Source organism: Crinia signifera, chromosome 1, assembly GCF_055691185.1.
Source record: "Crinia signifera chromosome 1, ASM5569118v1, whole genome shotgun sequence".
Taxonomy (NCBI): domain Eukaryota; kingdom Metazoa; phylum Chordata; class Amphibia; order Anura; family Myobatrachidae; genus Crinia; species Crinia signifera.
Window position 1 is genome coordinate 88,622,289 of NC_139217.1, and position 21,120 is coordinate 88,643,408.

The 21,120-nt window shown below is 42.6% G+C and overlaps 1 protein-coding gene across 3 annotated transcripts in view; it reads left to right on the forward strand.

The window, feature by feature from the left end:
* Positions 1-21,120, forward strand: part of MTUS1 (microtubule associated scaffold protein 1) — a 241,572-nt gene that overhangs the window by 131,042 nt on the left and 89,410 nt on the right. For 2 of the 3 annotated variants that reach the window (XM_083169551.1, XM_083169559.1), the window contains exons 4-5: positions 12,438-12,614; positions 18,054-18,182. In XM_083169551.1, coding sequence (XP_083025677.1) covers positions 12,438-12,614; positions 18,054-18,182 — 306 coding nt within the window. The remainder of the gene's footprint in view (positions 1-12,437; positions 12,615-18,053; positions 18,183-21,120) is intronic. The other variant, XM_083169568.1, reaches the window with a different exon arrangement.

Here is a 21,120-nt window from a genome sequence, read left to right on the forward strand (position 1 = left end):
TCGCCACGCTTAGGGCTCGATGGCTCGCTGCGCTCGCCACACTTTCTATTCTCAACTCCACGCCGACGTGGATAGTGGGGGGTATGAAAAGGTCGGAGGACGCGTACCGCCGCCCCTCGCGGGCTCGCTGCGCTCGCCACGCTTCGGGTTCACGTTTATAGTGGGGGGGTGGCGTGGGGGTGCATTTAACATTGTAAGCACCCATTAGGGTGCTTATACAATGTTTTGTTGCATCGCATTGTAGGGCATTGTATGCCATATACAATGTCAAACAATTTCAAAATTGTATGACATTGTACAATATCGCGCGATATCGCATCACATACCATCGCATGCCTTATGGTATGCGATGCGATGGGCGCCACCAAAATACACAAGTACCGAAGTAACATATAAATCTCTTGTCCTATAATGCGTCGTATTAGCACATCAGTCACCTGTTTGTTCTGTCTATCGGTATGTTCCCCTATGTTATTTCACCAGTAAACAGGACACAACAGGGACACTTATGCTATTTTTAGAGTTTTAATGCGTAATATACGGTTTTTAAATCCTTTTGTACCGCACCTTCAGTGGATAAATATTTTTCTTTGACTAGAAGTGTATCACCTTATTTACTTAAAACAGATATAGCTATGTGCTGACCTATTCTGAACTGTCGGGACTACTACTGCCCCGTAGCCACACCGCAATGTGTTCTCACACTGTGGCTTGCGGAGTGATGAGTGATCAGATTGGGGTGGGGGAGTATCGGGGGCTGGGGGTTTGGCCACTCACAGCCAACAGGCGCTGAGCTTGTGCAGTAGCCCTTTGGCCTACAAGTTCCATTGCCTGGCTAATAAGGGCTTCTTTTTGGACTTGAATAGCCTGACTAATGTCAATGAGACACATGTCACTCTGATTGATCATTCAGGTTTGCATACCCTGGGCCATTCAGGCCACGTTGGTCAGTTTACGCAACAGGTTGCTACTGTTGATCATTTGCTCTTTCTCCAAGTTCATTTGATGTTGCCAGAATCATTGGTTGAAGTGTGGGCTGTGGTGGGACCTGCTGCTGTACCGCTGTGGCTATGGCTGGTGTTGTGTCCTCAGGCGGTAACAGAGGGTCAACCAGGGTGAAAAAGCGTCCTGTTCTACTGGAAATTTCGTAATTACCTCCCATCTTGGGAGCCACATGATAAGAACCTGTAATGTAGAAGATAATGTTCAGTTTACTTCATTACCAAAAAGCAGTGTCACTGGCAAATTATTTCCTAGCAACAGTATGGGGCTTGCAGTTCTCCATGCTTGACCACAGGTGGTTTTATTATTTACTTCCATTATTACTGGAGGACAGTCTGTATCCTCAGAAAATGCTGCTGGGATGGTTCTGGGGCTGGTTCACCTGCTTCAGTACTTCCTCAATTGCTGTGGTGGACAGGTTCTGCACACTCCCACCCCCTGACCTCTGTGCCACATGGAGCTCCCACACCGTCTTACCCTTCATGATGCGCTTCACATAGGTGAAACCCGTTTTTATTTGTGTGGGTTTTTTTTACATTTCCCACATAATGGTAGTAGCTCACAGCATTAATGGCGTTCATGGCGTCCATGACAGACTTCCATATTGCTATCTTGTATGACTGCACTCCAAGTGCACTGTTTTCATCAAGTGAAGTGCACATTCCAGCAGATGCACGTCTTCGCAGGGAGAGACACAGCAGGCTCTTCATCCTCCTTCTCATCTCCTGCTCCCCACCACCTTTCTCGTCCTCACTCTCAGGCTGCGTGACAAACACTTCTACCTCTCCTCACCCACAACTTTCAGCCTGAAAGACAGACAGACATAGGTCTCCTTCCAAAACAAAATGGACAAAATGGCTAATGTGGGACTTACATAGGGGCTCTGAAGTACCTATAGATCAGTTTCTTTCAAAGAAAGCAACTCGCATAATGTAAATTATGTTCCGGTTTTGTGCGTTATCTGTGGGATTCAAGAGTCTGAACATCTCACACCCGTGAATTGCTGCACAAACTCACACTGAGCAGTTGCGAGTTCGTTCTCTAACATTACTGTAACTTGCACCCTATTATATTCCACCCCACATCTAGTAATTCCATCTAATACTGTGGTGTGTGTGCTAATGCAAACAGTCTAGTTATATTAGCAGAGTCTGTAGTAACCTTAGAAAGATAGGTAGCTGATGGAATCATGTTAACGCATGACATACTTTACTGCATTTTTTTTAAAACCGAATTTCAAAATATGTTTTGCAATTTACTAATGCCAGTCTTGTGTCTAATATACAATATAGACCACCTATATTGGCGGCTGGCATAGATAGCATAACTTCTGTTGGTTACGGTAGGAAGAAGAGCCTTGGAATGTGGCTTGGTATGTTGGGGCTGTATTCTAGAAGCCCAATAGCTTTTCTAAATGTGACCCACCTCTGTGTGCAGGAACAGCGTTGGGCAACTTCAGACTCCAGCTAGCACATAGAGCTTTGCATAGGGAGTAAGATAGATGCATTGTACAGTTCTAGACCATACTAGCTGCCTCATCTCAGAGATTACCACTCCAGGGGATGGTTATGGTATAGGGGGTCGACAATCACTAGGTCCACCAGTAATGGTCCACAGTGACTAGGTCAACATCTAAAATTGCTCAACATTGACAGAAGGTTGACACAAGCTTAATGCTGACATGGTCGACACTTAAAAGGGCTACACAAATTTTCATGTTTTTGTCTGTCGACATGGACACGGTATAAGTGAAATGCAGCCCCTCGTGCTTTGGCACACTATTATATTATCAGTCTATGCCCACTTGGATAGTAAAGTATAAACGAAGTCAGTCTAAACAAAAAAAAACTTATGTCATTCATGTCAACCTTCAACTTACACCAACCTTCTGCTATTGTCGACCATTTCTAGGTGTCGACCTAGTAGTGGTCAACCTAGACAGTGATGACCAAGGGACTGGATACTCTGGGGGTGAGGCTGGGCTCTGGGCATCATGATGCCGCTGCTCATTTGCATAAAAATGTGGCTGAGTTTGCAGAGGGATGAACCTTATGCCAGTTGTCATATTGGCCATGCCCTTTCTCTACCAGCCTCTGATTCCTAGTATTAACTTCCATAATTTGCACATTTCGATAGGAAAGGCTGGGATGCGCTAGGTCCACCTGTTCCCTAAAATATGTAAGTCAACTGGAATATCCGGGTTAGGAGGTATGTGTAGCGCTCCATACACCCCAGAGCAGGCATGTCCAAACTATCACTCTCCAGCGGTTGCGAAAACTACACATCCCAGCATCCCTAATAGCAAAACTGTGGCAAGGCATGATGGGACTTGTAATTTCACAACAGCTGGAGGACCATATTTTGGACATGCCTGCACTAGAAAATAAAGAAAAGATATCGCTCAGAAAGGGCATTCTAAATGATATCTTTTACTATCTTTTAGTTTGGGTGTACACACAAGAGAGTTAACAATGCACACTCCCACGCATTAATGACATTCTCCCTCGTCCTGCATGTACAGATGAGGGAGGTCCTCGGTAACAATGGCCATGCTGCTGCTGCAACTTGTGAGCTTACTGCAATCAGCGGAGAGGGATACTGCAGATCCCTCTCTGGGGCTGTCTTTATATACTTTAGATGCCTATTGTGCAGGAGCTCTAGAGTTTGGATTTCCGGAGCCTACTGCTTCAGGTACATTGCAGCCACATATAATTCGATGGGGACTGATCTACAACTTGTTGAACACATATGGGACCAGATGCACTAAGCTTCAAATGTGATAAAATGGAGAGTGATAAACAGAGAGCCAATCAGCTCCTGCCTGACATTTTTTCAAACAGTCTGTGACATGGCAAGTAGGAGCGGATTGGCTGTTTATCACTCTCCATCACTTTTGAAGCTTAGTGCATCTGGCCCATGGTGAGTTATATGTGTTGTAGTAAACCTCTGAAAATATATGTATTTTTTGAGCGTTAATCACAGGATCTCTGCATCCCACCCCTAAATTATATCTGCTTCAGAAATATCTAAATACTACACTACAAAGTTTGTGTTGCTGTTCCTCTTATGCTGTATCTCCTCTCGTGTGTTCTGCTGCCAGTCTCTGCATCTCCCGAGAGACTCCTGCTGCTGATGCTAATAGTGTTGTCTTGGTGAGGTGGAGTAGGAAGGATCGAATAAGTACATAAACATGAGGGAAGTGCTGCTCAGGGACCAGGCTAGGCTGCATTAGGGCAGTGATGGGAATGTGGGAAGTGAGATAAAAGCTCTTCTAATCAGCTGGTGAGTTGGACAGATAATCAGATGAAGGTGGAGAGACTGAGAAAAGCAGCTTGTCATGAAGGAACCATTACTGCATCAAGGTGAAGGCAAAGCAGCACAGAAGCATGATAAGCAGACTCTATGGACAGGAGAAATGTAGATGTGACACAAAGGCTACCCAGGCCAGCTCAAGTAATCCTACTGCTGCTGCTCAGAGCAAGCGGATCTGCTAGTTCCACAGACTTGGGCAATTCCCATCTGGTACATGGTGACCATGCTGGGCTACAGGAAGCAGGAATGCCGAAGACCTTCAGTTCTGTGGCCTCTACACTTCAGTCTGCCTCTTCCATCTTCTGTGAAATACCAAAATTACGATGGTGAAGTGGACAGAACAAATTGTAATTACTTTTACGTATAATGCAGTTTCTAATGACCACACCTAGAAATGTGTACTATTTGCTTGATGCATCTTGTTATACTGTATTTGTCCAAGTGGGGAGTTGGCTATTGTTGTTTGCGTGTATTCTCAGCCAGTTTACTAGGCACATGGAGATGTTTTTTCTTTTTGTCTTGATATTCAAATATCCTATGTGTAGTTTTTGTTTACAATGAGTTGTTGGATATTGTATATGTTTTGGTGAGTCTAAGCTTGTGCAGTGCACTCGGGTGTGGTATGGTGATCCGACAATCGGGATCCTGATGGTTAGTATCCCGACATCGGAATCCCGTCTGCTGCTGCTACAACATGGGGGTGAGTGCAAAGAAGCACCTTGGGGGCACGCCACACTGTGGGCTCGGTTCGCTTACCACAGGTTCTATTCTCCGCCTATGGCGGTCGTGGACCCTTACAAAGGAGAATAGCCCGTCAGTCGTTATCCCGATTGTCAGGGTTTCGATGTCGGAGTACTGACCATCGGAATCCCGACTGTCGGGCAGTCATCCGGCACCCCTCTGTATCTGTAACTGTCCTGAATAACTGTTATAGCTGTAGCATACTACTTAGGAGGGGGATTATTTTTGCAGTTTTGTTGCAGGAGGGGGACAAAGTGGGGAATGAAGTTTAGACCTGTTAAGAAGATCCCACAATGTTGTGTTGCAAATGTTCGAATCAAAGCCAGACAGCATTTATGCTTCGATAGTCAATCTTTGAGTTCAAAATATCTGCTAAAAAATGCCAGCGCCGCTCACATTTGTTATATAAATTCAAATAAATGTTGTGTAAATTATTATATTTCCTATAAGGTAGACGTTAAAGTTCAGTATGATGAAGAAATGTTTGCTTGGTTCACCTTTTTTTTTTTTTTTACAAATTCACTTGGCAATCAAAGGGTTAACGTAGAGGTTGCCTTTATAAAACTGCAGTTTAATTATAGATCAGGCAGCAAGGGCAGATTCTGGTGAAATTTTTTTAGTGAGCATTTTTTTTGCCTTTTTGGTACTATGTTGGCCCATACATTAATATTTCAGTAGAATGATTCTACTGGCCTATTTTAGTAAGGTGGGATTAGCTCCTACATCTGTTTTCCTACTTTTTACTTCATATATAGACTCAATAATAGTCCGAAAACCAGACTACTCCTATAACAAGCTCCTGATGAAGATGTAGAATGCCCTCGTACAGACAGTGCGGCTCTTGTAAAAGCCCTTGGGAGGGAAGTTAGCCTTATACATAATACAGCACCTGCACCCTGTCTGTTTAGTCTGGGTTGGTCTGCATTAACCGTTTTGTTGTTCCTTCTTCCCTCCACTTTCTTAAGCTTATTTGTTTTTTTTTTATCTTTTTTTTTCGGTATTTAATTTCTCTTTCTTTTAGTCTTTCTTGTTACAAGTTTCTCCTATTTTTCTCTTGTTGAAGATACTGTAGTTTTTTTTGTACAATTTATAATGTTGATGCTGGTTTCCCCTGTGTTTGATTTATCTATTGTCGTTCCCTTTATATCATTAATTGCCATAATTAGATTGCAAACACTCTGTACCTGCATGACTGTGGCCTCCCTTTCCCCCCGGCATCGGCAAGTGTGTATGCACCTGAAGAAGCCGGCACCCCGCCAGTTACCCGTGGCCGCCAATATCTGCATTGGTGGGGACTCATGTAGTGTTTTTGGGGCTGTTCAAGATTAAAAAAGTGCCCATGTAATGGCAGGAGCTTGATCACTGTACTGTATTTAGGCAATATGGTATTCGGCATTTTTAAATTCTGAGATGGAGGGGTGTGTATATGGGGGGGCCACACACGTTGATTACCTCTTTGTAAGCATAGCACATTGGCATTGAAAGAGAACATAAGCTGTCACAGGAACTTCTGCACCCACCATTATATAATATTTTTTTTTAGTTTTCTGAATTGTCTACATTTTTTTGTAACATTGCAATTAAGGTTTGGGGGGGTTTCAATCCCAACTGATATTTACGCCAGGCAGAAATGGCGTCAGTCTCTGGCCAGATTAGGGTGAATTAAAATTCAACCTATTCGATGCCCGGTCCTTTTTGTCCCATGGATCGACGAAAATGGCAACCGCTAGTGAAATACAGATTCTCTTCTCAACAATGCAGATTCAATGATTTTATATACTTCTTGTAAGGAGCATTTAGCAGTGTTTCAGTGGTTAGGCAGGTGCAAAATAAACAGATCTATCTCCCTGATCCTCAGAGAAGAGCTTCACTGTTCTGCAGCAAATGGCACTGTGTAAAGGTGCCCATACACTAAGCTGAGGTATCGCGGGTCTGGAGTAATCGAAGACCAAGCAGTGTGTGTGTGTGTGTGTGTGTGTGTGTGCGCCCAGCATAACGGTGTGGTGACATACAGTGTAGGTGACGTTGCGTGAGGGAGTATTTATGGAATTACATACCTACAACAACCCATCCCAATGTTAGCGTTATTGTTTATTATTGAAGACTATCTGACTGGGCAGTGTGAAGGATGTCACAATTCATGAGGATTGGGGTATTGGTTTGCCATATGCTGTGGATGCTGGTGTCTCCAAAGCCTACAGAATGCAAAAAGGCATTTAAAAACAAACTCCTAAGGGCTTAGACCACACCCACTGGGGGGAGGGGACCAGATGCGGAATTTTAGGCACATTCTTTTCTCTTAAGATCCCATAGTACCAAGTCTACAGCGATGCAGAAAAATTACAATTATTTCCAGCGACAGAATATTTACTTATGTGAATGTTACATAATGTTTTTTTATGTCTGAGTCACACCCTGCATTTGGCAGAAAGGACAATCTGTAACATCGTAACTGATGGTTAAGTTGGCACACCCGGGCTTCTCCATCAATCACGACTTTTCCCCATATCAGGTTGGTCCTCTGAATGTGCCTCAATGTGTATCAACAATCCCTGATGTCCACCAATTAGAGGAAGCAGTGGCTCTCTGCCTTTCTGCATCGGGGTACCCCCTACTGCAGCCCTTAGTTATTTGTACCCAAACATTTGCAAAGCAAAACATTTGTTACAAGCGGAGTATCATCCAAATTATCCCTTATCCATAGCTTCCAGAATGCAAATTTTTTTGGGGGTAAAAGCTCTGGGGATATATGTAACTGGCACTACTGGGGATATGATGTGTAATTGGCACTAAACATGTTCAAGAAAATGATTGCTTGGCATTCACATTCAGTGCTTAAGATAGGACACAAACTTTGTTTCATGCACAAATACAATATTTGTGTGTATTTCATGTGTTTGTGTATATACAGATGCAAGATACCTCATTGAAATATAAAAATTCCGAAATACAAAATCAGTTATCAAATTCTTCTTCTGGTCCTGAGCATTTTGGATAAGGGATACTCAACCTGTACCAGATCAAATATTTAGGTGCCACTGTGTCATTTTTAGAATCTTGTTTATAGACCATTTATTGTTTTAATGCAATCATTTATCACATGTATAGGTCTCACCATTTCAGAAACATGGCATACCAAATCTGTCACCTTTTTTTTTTTTTATTTCATAGCTCTGATGCAAATGTTTTTGCTACTTTTGTCTGTATAAAGGTGCGTTTGCACCATGCAATGCACGCTCCCGTGGGCATCTCATCGCACAGTACAAAAAGTATGTGTTGCATATACATTTTGTACTTATGTATTATCACGGCGCCCGGTTGGATTGATTGTATGCCTTAACGTTAAGGCATACAATCAGATGCGATTTACGCGATTTTGCTTTAAAATCGCGTCCATCGCATGCGACCAAATCGCACATGCGATTTCCCCATAGGAATCAATGTTAAATGGTTCCAAATGGTCCCTGACACCCCATTTCACTTTAGGGGCAATGTTAAATGCTGTTGATTTTATATAGTGTGGCGAGCGCAGCGAGGAATACGAGCCCGAAGCGTGGCGAGCTGACGTGAAATACATGTTAAGTAATCTGCGTCCCCACGCGGGGCTCGCTGCGCTCGCCACTCTTCGGGCTCGTATTCCGTGATCATCATCATCATTTGATAGCGATTACTGTGGTCATACATGGGAGACGAGCGGTATCAGCAGTTTGCATTATGGGTAGCCACTAATGGGACCACAGGATTAGCTGAGCAGTGACCGTCCCGGGTCACCAGCCAGTGTTTGCACCCCCCCCCTCAGCCATGACTGCAGCAGGCAGTGTACTTATTAGCCTAAGATTTTTAAATTCTATTCACACTCAAGGCACCTTCAGACCTTGTGGTGTTTCGGTGTGGAGTAACACCAACATGTTTGGGAGGTCCATACACACTGGGCAATTTTGTCCAGCGTGTATGGACAGCGATGATGTGGGACATTATGGGTAATGCCAGCCGATGACCGGCGGGGGCCTGTGATGATGCAGCAGTGCTGTGTGCATGCAGGATGTTAATCGCTAGGCGATTAGCATCGTGCGATCCTGCGCATCGCTATCGCCCGTACAGACGGAGCGATGTAGTGTCATTTTCAATGCAATGGGCTGAAATCACCCTGTGTTAGGACCTATTAGTGTTTGCAGCAGAGTGCCTAGTGAAACCACACATTGGGTTACATTGGATTTTCCCTGCAGTAGAAGGCTCTGTATTGATTACTGGCTGCTCTAGTTGTGGCTGTCACTCCTCTCGTACAGCATCATGCTGCTGGATGCGTGGTTTGTTTACTAGCACAGAGCCCAGCACTGCCTTTTACTAACTGTATAGAAACAGCATTTAGTTGAATTCAAGATTATTAGGTTATTGAGCTTTATAACACTTATATCGCTTTCACACTGCCAAAACGTTTCAAAAACCGGTATTTAAAACTGGTCTGAGCCTTCACATTGCAGTAGATGACGGTTTTAAATACCGTTTAAGTACCATTCACATCAGTCAACCCGTTTAATCCCCTGAACACGTTTCAAGGCAGAATGCAGGGGACAGCCTATCACAGGTCTGTAGTCTGTTGTTTTTACTAAATACTGTTTCAGAGCCATTCTCACTGCATAAAAAACGGCTCTGAAACGTGTAGCTGCTTTTTAAACATTTTGAAATACCGGTTATCTTTAAGCGGTAAATCAACTCTGGCGCTTTCCCACTGCAGCCTTAAATGTTTTGAAATGGGAAAAAAATGGCAATATACCGTTTAACAAGTGCGGTGTGAAAGGGGTATAAAACAGCAAGAGCGATAGCTGAGATATTTTCATACATTCCATGATGTGTGTGAGGTTCATGTAGAACACAATCTGCTCAGTGGGGGCTTGAGAAGCGGGGATTCATGTGCAGGTTCCTATCTAAGCGCCTCCTTCTCTCTGCAGAGCCATAAATACTGTACTGCATGAGCAGGTTTTCATTGACTTAGTTTGTTAGCAATTAACAAAATACAATTAACACTTCTGTTTTTAAAAGAATTCTGAAGCCCTATACGCACTAGATGACTTTGTTAAAGATATTGCGCACTTAGGCCCTTCTCAGCGATTATCGTTTAAAAAAATTGCTTAGTATACAGTAGGTGCTCAATATATTGTTAACTACGGTATGCTCTCTCGTTTGCCCATGCTCGCCCCCGATATCATTATGATGGAGGTAGAGAGCTTGTATGCGGCTTTACTTTGCAGCATTTTTTCATCACCTGCCTAAAGCTGGGCATACACTAGGGCGATTTCTCCCCTCGAGGTCGCTCGAGAATCCCCCTTCCCAGGCAGCAAGATCGCATGAGGTTATTTTGCATGCAATATATCATATGCGATCCCAGACTAGCTTGCCTGGCTAACTTCTGCACAGTACTGGCCATAAGTTTCTGTAGTAATTTCCTGCCAATGTATTTGTTTTGATAATGCCGTTCTAATGGGGGAAGGGCAACTTGCAGGCATATGTTCCATGTGCAGTGAATGGGGCATTCAAATTAATTTTACAAAGTCTTGCCACATCTGACCAGTAAATAGTCACACACTTCCGTGATATTGGGAAGTTTCCTACAGCGTTGTTGCAAGTAATAGGATAGTTATTGGCTGCACCGTGAACTGCATAGAAAGTAACACACCCGAAGGCTGCATATGGATCTGGCGCCTACAGTGATTTATAAACTAAAGGCCCATACACACTAAACGATCTTGGTCACAATATCATTCAGAAAGGGCGTTATGAATGATGTTGTGACCAATATCGTCCAGTGTGTGTATGCTGTGCAGAGTTAACAAGGCGCGCTCCTGCACCTTGTTAACTACCTCGTCCAAGCATGGTCGGATGAGGGAGGACATAGTCAATAATGGCCCTGCTGCAGCATGATCATTGTGATCTCCCCCCCCCCCCCCCCACGCCATCAGCCCCCGTCACGTGTATGCACTTGCCGATGCCGGACCCCCCTGCCGCCGCTAATATCGGCGTTGGTGGGATTGTGCTAGTGTGTATGGGCCTTTAGGCACAGTTGGTAACATCACGTCATATTGACAAATGTATGTGTTTTGGCTTACTAGATTTAATGGCAGCCAGCCACATAAGATTGTATATGTTAAGGAGCCAGACTAATGTGCGCTGATGGGCTGATTCAGAGTTGGGAGAGCAAAGAAGCGCAAGTAACTTTGCACCTTGTTAAAGCCACGTCACTGTAGGTGACTTGGGGAGGTGTAATAAACCATAGAGAGAGATAAAGTACCTGTCAAGCTGCTCCTAGCTGCCATTTTACAGGTTGTGTTTTGAAAAATGACAGAAGCTACTGGTTGGTTCTCTCCCCCTCTTCTTTCTTTCTTTCTTTCGTTCTTTCTTTCTTTCTTTCGTCTAACTGTCCATACCTATTATGATTAGCTGCCACCAGCACTGGTTTTGCCTATCAATTTGAGCATAAATAATTTGTTTTGGTCATGGACCCCCAACCTGATGCACCCTTGCAAGCATCCTGAGACATACCTGGGTGCCATGGCACACAGTTTGGGAACCACTGCCCTAAATCCTTCTGTGTGTAGGGGCCATAGCGATAGTGATGTGTCACTATCACCGTGCGATTACTATCCAGCATGATGGATAAGTCTATATAATCGCCGGGGTCAGGGCTTACCAGAGAACACTGGCCCTGACAGATCTCTGAGCACACAGCCCTGACACATCGCTGTGTGCTGAGTGATCTTGCTGAGCGTTCTAGCATTGCTCAGAATGCTCAGCAGTGTTGCACGTGCTGCAGAATCAGCCCTTGTACCTACAGATGTGATGCCAAAGGCCCAGGTTCCACCACCTTCAGTCTTTCATTATGGAAAAAAGACTCATTATATTTAATGGGGTTTCAATAAAATAAAAAAATAAAGACTCCCATTAATCATTAACTTCTATACAGTCTCTGGCTGCTTCCTGTGGACTGTAGCCAGGTATTTAAGTGATTGCCTCAGTACTCATTGCGTTGGCTCAAAACATGGTTCTTGGCTCTGTACATTGAATGAAGCATTATACAGAGAGAAGCTCTGCGTGCTCCGCACAAGGAAAATGGATGTCTTAATGGTTCACGATCCATCCTTTTTTTTTTTTTTCTGTGTAGTGGTTTATGTATCTCCTCTTTTATTTACAAATAAAAGACAATTTTAATCCAATGTTCGCAATAATATTAATGTAATGTCAGTCAGTAATTATGTTTTGTTAGGGGGTAAAATGTTGATCAATGAATTGAATACTTCCATATAATAACATTTAATATGAAATAAGTGGAATTGTTTTGTCTCCGAGCTACCCCCGTGATGTCTAATACTTGTGTTTATCTCTGTTAGCGGGAGATGTGAACTCTCCCATTGTGAAGTGTAACACTGTAAAACCGTCAGCACTGCCTGGGCCCAGATCACTGCCTAGAACAAGAATCCCATGCAGAGGAGCAGCCCTGCAGAGAACACCTAGTGTGTCTTCAGTGTGCAGTACACAGAGCGATCTTAGTACTTTGAGTACCAGGTGTAAGTACAGTGTTCAGCTCTTATCACCGGCTATGGTTGGGCACTTCACTTGCACTTTTCTGTGTGTTTGAGCACCTTGTGATGTAGAGCATTGCTGTCCTTATTCTGTCTGTATTTACATTTTTGGTGCATTTAATTTCAATGGGGTTTCCAGCTGTAGCGCACACATACCATGGACAGATGATAGCATGCAATGTTCTAAATCACATTCACCTTGTCTGCTGTTATGGAAACCTGACACTGCATGTTCTAACGCTCTTCTCTCGTGTGCCCTGAATTTGCTGACCAACAGCAATGGTTTCTTTTGTGTTGTGAATTATATGTGGTCCGTTCCTTTCATCTTCCTCAAGCTGGCAGAAGCCGATAGCTGTAAATGGCAAAAACCAGAGCAACAGCAACACAAATCCATTTGTTAAAACAGAATTTGAAATAAGGATGAAATCGCTGCTCCGGCCTCTCAGATGTTCTACAGATCTGACAGTTGAGCCGGCTGGTTAAGTATCAGCTCTGCTTATGCTGCATCTTCACTTGTAAGAGGAAGCCTAGATCCACTTATAAATATGCTTATTGTTCCCATTTTTCCATTCCAGCTTCAGACAAGCGGCTACTGTATCATGTATAAAATGTCCTTTGTAGCGAGACATTATCTTGGCTATGTGGCCAGAATTAAACCTACCCAGTGTCGACCTTCCTCCTTACTTTCATGTAGAATTAATCTGTCCTGCCCACTGCCTCTGATTACTTTCCACTCCAATTCATCGCGAGCAGGCAGGACACGGGCACACACAGTTGAACATGGCCGAGGCTCTTTTATCTCTCTGATTATATTGTTAACCTTAAATGACAGTGCCAGGCGGGCACCGCAGTTGCACAGACAGTGCATGGACCATGCAAGCTACCATCAAGTACATACCAAGACTGGCTACTGAATCCAGGAGCCTCTGTGATGTTACCTTTCTGACCTTGCTGATATTCGCATCATGTGGCTTTTGTTTTGTGTCTTTGTTGGCATCACTAGCTGGGAGAAGAAGTAGGTCATTGTCGTTTTTCATTTCTTTTTATTTTTAAGTCACTACTTAATAAAACAAAAAAAAAAAAAAAGAAATGTTTTACCTTTTTTGCCATTCATGGCAAAATATGCTGATTTACTGGTGGCAGATTGTTGAGGAGATCTGCTTCAGCAGCAAATTGGCTATTAAATTAGTTATTACTGTATGTAAATCCCTGCTGGAGCATATTGCATGCAGCATATACCATTAATCTCTACACTGTTACATTATTTAACAATCCCCCAATCCTCTTTTATAACAGCCACATTAATTCTACTCCACGGTTTCACCCACATGCATACTGTACATGCATTTTATAGTGCGAATATTGCCAATTCATATTTATCACTTACTATTATATGTAGAGTATGTTAGTAACTATCTAATGCTTGTGTATCTATTGATCATAAGCGTTAAGATATGGTGACTGTTACAGTCCTGTCCATTTACAGCATAGAACTAATCTACCTTTGTACTGGGCAGGTAGGAAGAACACACATATTAAATTGAATTCAATGTCCCAATTGCCTGGGGCTTTTTTATTCTGGCTTCATTTTTATCTAATGGATCTGTAAGTGTAGTGCCCCGGTAATGTTAGGTCTTGGCTTCAAAACCGGTCTCCTGCTATTAGAGTATTCACAAAAGACAATGCTTTAACATCACTGGGAGTCATTTTTGTATGTTATAAAGGGCAATATACTGTATTCCTCTGCTTTAAGTGGTTTGTGTTAAGTCACCTTGGACTAACAAGAAAAACAAATGCATTCAGCCTGCAGCTTCTTGTGTCTATACAATGAGCCTGCTCTGTCTAATTTTCTTAAAACATACAAAGGCTTATTCTATCCTATACAGGTTGAGTATCCCGTATCCGAGTATCCGTTATCCGAATTATTCCAAAAACCATACATTCCAGAAAGTGAAAAAAAAATATTTTTTGGCTAAAAACTCACTGGGGACATGTGTAACAGCATCACTGGTGACATGATATGTAACTGGCACGATATATGTACAAGACAATGATTGCTTGGCATTCAAATTCAATATCTGAGATAGTACACAAATTTAGTTTCATGTTTTGAAACCTTGTTTTTTGAAAAAATAAAATATATTTGTGTGTATTTTATGTGGTAATAAAATATATTTGTGTGCATTTTGTGTGTTTATACAGCATAAATGCAAGATACTTCAAAATACATCATTGAAATATTAAAATATTCCGAAATACGGAATAATCCGTTATCCAAAATTCTCCTGGTCCCGAGCATTTTGGATACGGGATACTCAACCTGTATATATATTTGTCCTTGGAGCGGTCTCCTCAGCAGGAGATAAGAGTATTAATGCCCCACATACATAACTGTTTTGTGGGTGCGAATTAGACCCGGCGTGATCAGGTGTGCTAAACTGAGCACAACTGAGGTCCATCTAGCCCAGGCTTGTCAAACCTGCGGCCCTCCAGATGTTGTGAAACTACACATCCCAGCATGCCTTGCCATAGTATTGCTATTAGGGAATGCTAAAACTATTGCAAGGCATGCTGGGATGTGTAGTTTCACAACATCTGGAGGGCCGCAGGTTGGACATGCCTGATCTAGTCAGTCATTCCCAGGTTAAAAAAAATGAATGTAAGTTGGAATGTTTTCCATTGATGTGCTGGTATTCATTGGCACATGGACATTACAGGGCTCTGCTGGCTCCAGCTTTTTAGCATGAAGAATAACTGACCGGATATGTACTCGCATTATCACACAATTATTACAGCTACACATATCAAAGTTTCTACCAGTTCATCTCAGGTGACTGGTTTAAGGCAGTGGTTCCGAAACTCTTTTGAATCATGGTGCCCTAGTGTATCAGCATTTTTTCCATGGCTCCCCTTGATTAACGTTTCTTACTGATACATTAAAAAAAAAAGTATTAGGGTGCCACGGCACAGAGTTTGGAAACCACTGGTTTAAGATGTTATCACTGCACATGAAGTCTTCTGTTTCCAGTAGGCTTTCCTACTGTCAGTAGTTTTTTAAAGAGTCAATTAAGATGTAGAAAACCCTTTCTTCAGTTAGAGCAGGGATGGGGAAACTTTGGCCCTCCAGCTGCTGATGAACTACACATCCCAGCATGCTTTGCTATTTGGCCAAGCTAATTCTGTTGCAGGGCACAATAGGATGAGTAGTTCAATAGCTAGAGGGCAGAAGGTTCCCTATCCCTGAGTTGGAGGAAACTTAGTGGTCCGTGGAAATCTCACATCTGTGTATAGTAAAGGCGCATCAGACATTCTAAGAAGATGACTATGTAAGCCTGCTATGTTTTCTGAGAATCTTCATCTTGTTAAGTCTGTTGCAGCTTTCAAGTTTGACATTTCGCTGTAACCTCAGTAAATGAATTCCAGGATTTTTTTTTTTGTTATTAAATTCCTCAACAAGGTATTTTCATATGAGAAATGGTATAAATCTCTAGAATTGTATTTCTGGATCATATTGTTATGTATAGTAAGAGACTATGAAATTGATACCGAACCAATGGTGCAGTTGACCTTCTATATTAGCTATCTGTGATTTTGTAATTCTATTTTGTATGTATGTACAGTATAGGTGTGTGTATAGTCTATTGTTACTGTATCAACAATAAATCTCAAAAGCCTGAATAACCCTATTTAGAACAATGAGTTACTATGAAGGTATCACATGAATAAAGTCCTGTATATCGTGTTTCACCTCTGAACCTATCTATGTCATTGCAAGCGAATTGATTAAATGTTAAGGATGGTCTCTAACAATAATGATACAGTGGGTAGGATGAGTATCCACAATATGCAACATGGAGCTTGTAATATCCACCTAAACAAACAGGAATCTATTCAAGAATCCAGAACATGGAATTTTTCAGGCGATATCAGTTTGTATATATTAGGAGGAATGTCCCACAGTTCTATATGCAAATCTAATGTTAAAAATTGCACTAGAACAATAGGCATCTAAACTGTAAATGGAAACCTCCATAGTTATCGATGATGGGGTTAGCGGTTTGCTTTGTACCCCCCCTTTCTGTATTGTACCCCTTTCACACTGAAGTCCAGCTCCTACCAATGTCCAACCCAGGATTCTGAACAGGGGTCAGAGCCATGGCTTCAGATATACTTACCCCATTTACACCACCAGATGGTCCCGGATTCACGCCGGACGTGATGTCCTCTCTGAATGTAAAGGGTATTACTGAAAGGATAAATCATACCGCTTTATTACTCCACCCATCTCATCATAGACCGATCCTACACACTGTATTGTATCACTCCACCTGTAGCCTCTTACAGTGCATCGGGGGACTGTAATGCTTACTGAGTGCATGGGCCTTTTATTATGCTTGTTTGAAAACTCCGAACATTCATCCTTTAATACAATTGCTTGATATTACTACAATGAGTTCAGAGCTGTTACAGGGTATATGAATTTGATGACTTCATGACTGTCTTTTGATGCTTTATGTATTTATATTTCCTAAAATTGTTGTTCTAAATAGGGTCATTAAGCCTTTGATGTAAGTTGATTGCATTTGAGGTGTACAATATAATGTATGATGTGTTTTAACTGTATTCCGTTTTTTGACCCCTTTCATGTAACTAGTGTTTATATGCCAGATCTGTCAAATGCCAGTTTGTGTTTTCGAATATAGAGTTTATTTTTTTTAGCTGGTTATTATCAAATATTCAAATGGATGGCAGCCATGCCGGTTTCATGTGTGAACCTGCTTTACTACAGAATTGGACATCCCTATGAAGATTGTGTTCTAGCTGTCTATGCATAGGGGTGCCATAATATCCCTTTTATTCGGGACACAGGTTATGTGACTGACTTAATTCAAGCATGCAATTTTACCTGGTTTTAATCAGCCACAGGACCTGTGTAAACCATAGGTGTCCCTGATTAAAGGATTATTATGGCAACGCTATTTATGAGTAGTAGCATTGTGCTGGGTAACTGTATTTATAAGTGAAGTTGGGAATGAATTAGCATTCTGTAAATATTGTACAATTTCAGTGGGGTTGTCAGATGAATGGGTAATTCATATATGGTAAGTAAGATCATTTAAAATGATGAAACCTGAATGAATTTGATGTAATTGATGTTGAGGGTCCGTACTGTATTATGATTGGTGATTGCTTTGTAGGCAGATAGTCGAGTTTGTTTATGTGTAAGAGGGAATGTTAGTGGTTGGGTGGCACTGTGTTTGCAATAGACTGAACAGGCACTTGGACAAATATCCTTTTTTTTTTTTTTACATTTACATAAAGTGCTTCTTAAAACTGCTTCAATAGTATTGTTTGGTCTCTCAATCCCTCATCTACTGAAAGTAAAAACACGATTATATAATTTGTTCTGTTTCTTTTTAACAGCTACAAACGGCACCAAGACCGATGAAGTCCCTGCAAAATGTTTGCGACAAAATGGTGTCCCTGGAACGCTGCCTTCAAGAGTCACGTTTTCTAGAGCCAGATCACAGTCACTAAAAGTAACACAGACCAGTAGGTGTCTCTTATGTATTTCAAATAGTAGATTATTGGATGCATAAATGTAGTTAGATTTAGAATCCTGCTCTTCCCCTCTTGTCTCCGCCCCTTGTCACTCTCCAGTGCTCAGAATTTGTATTTAACAGAAAATGCATTGCTAAAAAGCTGCTCCGTATCAAGGAGTGAGTTTTCCAGAAGTTGCTATGAAACCATTGATTCTTTGGAGTTTACTGTAACTTAAAGTTGGGAACAATGTGTCATGTGGACGGCGCCCACGATATTAAGTCGTACGATATATAATCGCATGCCATACACCCGATGCGATTTAAAATTGTATAAGCCCCTGTACGATTTTTAATTGTATAAGCACCCTAATGGGGGCTTACAATGTTAAATGCACCCCCACGCCACCCCCACTATAAACGGCAACCCGAAGCGTGGTGAGCGGCGGCGGTACGCGTCCTCTGACCCTTTTCATACCCCCACTATCTACGTCAGCGTGGACTTGATTTTTTATAGTGTGGCGAGCGCAGCGAGGCCCGCGAGGGGACATGTATTACTTTACATGTATTCCGTGTCCCCTCGCGGGGCTCGCTACGCTCACCATGCTCCGGGCTCGGAGGCTCGCTGCGCTCGCCACACTATATAAAGTCAACTCCACGCCGACGTGGATAGTGAGGGTATGAAAAGGTCGGAGGACGCGTGCCGCCTCCCCTCGCAGGCTCGCTTCGCGTTGACGTTGATAGTGGGGGTGCCGTTGGGGGTGCTTTTAACATTGAAAACACCCATTAGGGTGCTTATACAATTTTAAATTGCATACCATTGTATATGCAATACAATGGCATACAATGCGATGGTATCCAATTTAAAATCGGCTGACATCGCGTAATATCGCATCGCATACCATTGTATGCCTTATGGTCTGTGATGCGATGGGCGCCGTGCTAGGAAACAAGTACCTAAGTGTATGACTTAAGCTGGATGAAGTACCGGTTTGAAATATCTGCCAGTAATATCCACTGTCCTGGTTCTAGCCCTTGCGGGACTACTCACTGACTACAATTGCAGAGAGTTCATCCAGGAAAAGTCAAACAAAACTACATTTTATTCCCTGTCGCTGTGTGGGTGGCATGAGGTGCCTGGGGAGGTACTGTAGTGCACCTTGTCTGAACAAAGGGTCCAACAATGCTTAATCACAAGTGGTATTGTGGCATGGTGGTTCTGCATCACATGGTGTGCACAGACCACTTATATTTTTACTATTTTTTTTTACTATAGATAGAACTCCTTTATTTGCAATTTCTCTTTTACAGCCTAATGCTTGCGTTGCAAAGCAATATACAGTATATATAGCCTCCTGTACATGTGGTAGCATCTAAGCATATATGATGATATAATGCTTTATTAGAATCCTGCTCAGTGATGTAACTCACGAAGGCACTTAAAACTTTCACCTCCAGCCATTTTGGATCCATTTGCTGCCTGTAGTGTTAGAGCAGGCATGTCCACACTATGGCCCTCCAGCTGTTGTGAAAAAATTGTAAAGCTGTTGTGAAACTACAAGTCCCATCATGCCTTGCCACAGTTTTGCTATTAGCGAATGCTAAGACTATGGCAAGGCATGCTGGGAAGGTGTAGTTTCACAACAGCTGGAGGGCCATAGTTTGGACATGCCTTTGTTAGAGGTAGCCCACAGCCATTCGCACAGACTGCGCTGTGTATCTATAAGTGATCCAAATGGTACATGCACTGGTTTTCTGTAGCATGGAATTCATAGGGGAGATGGCTCCTCTGTCCTTACGTCTGGGCCATCGTGCCATACCCTCTACTCCCCAAATTCCCAGGAGGTGTAGAGGCGCTCCTTCCTTCTCCTAGCTCCCCAGCAAAGATGGCCACCACTTCTCTCAACTCTCAGTAATCACACACCCTGCTCTCTATTACTGAGCCCATCTCACTAGTGCACAAGCACACACCACACGCCTATTACTTTCCCTTCCCTTGGTGAAAGTAGATGGAGAATAAAGTACCATCCAACCAGCTCTAATCATTTTTCAAACACTGCTTTCAACATGGTAGTTAGAAACTGATTGGCTGGTATTTTCTCTCGGTTCACTTTATCTTCAAGGCTTAGTAAATAGACCCCTATATCACATAACATGTGTGCATGGCCTAGTAATCTCAGTATTGGGATGTTGCAAAAACAGATTACACTAAAGAAACATGGAGGGTGAAATTTACTAAGATGTGAAATACATGTTGCTGGCAACCAATCAGAATCTACTTATTTATTTATTATTTACAACCCTATAGAAGATGATAGACAGTATGGGATTTGTTGTCCATAGCAACATGACTTGTGATGTGTATTTCACATCTTAGTAAATTTCAACCAGAATATCAATTTGTCATATATAATAGTCATCCCTAGATCAATAAGGCTACAATGACTATCTGATCACCTCGCCACCCACTCGTCTAGTAGCTGTTTGAAATAAATCATTATGGGTGGGATGTATTAATATACATCGCTGCCCTTCGCCACGCCCCCTCCGCGATGCCAGCGCATATGTACTAACATATGCAGCTAGCATCGTGCTGCTCCCCTGCAGCCGGGACAGCTCAGCGTGGCTGTCCACGGCGCCTCCTGCTCCCCCTGCAGCCGGAAGGATGTCCGGCTGCCTTGCTAGGGGGAGGAGTGGTTTACCTTGCGGGGTCCAGGAGGACCTCTAAGAAGGTAAGCCGGGGGGAGGGGGAGAAGTGGGTCGGGGAGGTGGCGGGCGGCTAAAAGAAGCTAATAGGCTTCTATAGGGTATCTGTGCGGCCGGGTTTTAATACATAAAAAAATGCGGTAACCGGGGGTTTTACCGCATTTTCAGCTTAATACATCTCATCCTATTTATTTTAAAACTAAATGCCAACAAAATTTCTGTACTGTTTAATTGACTAATTGCAG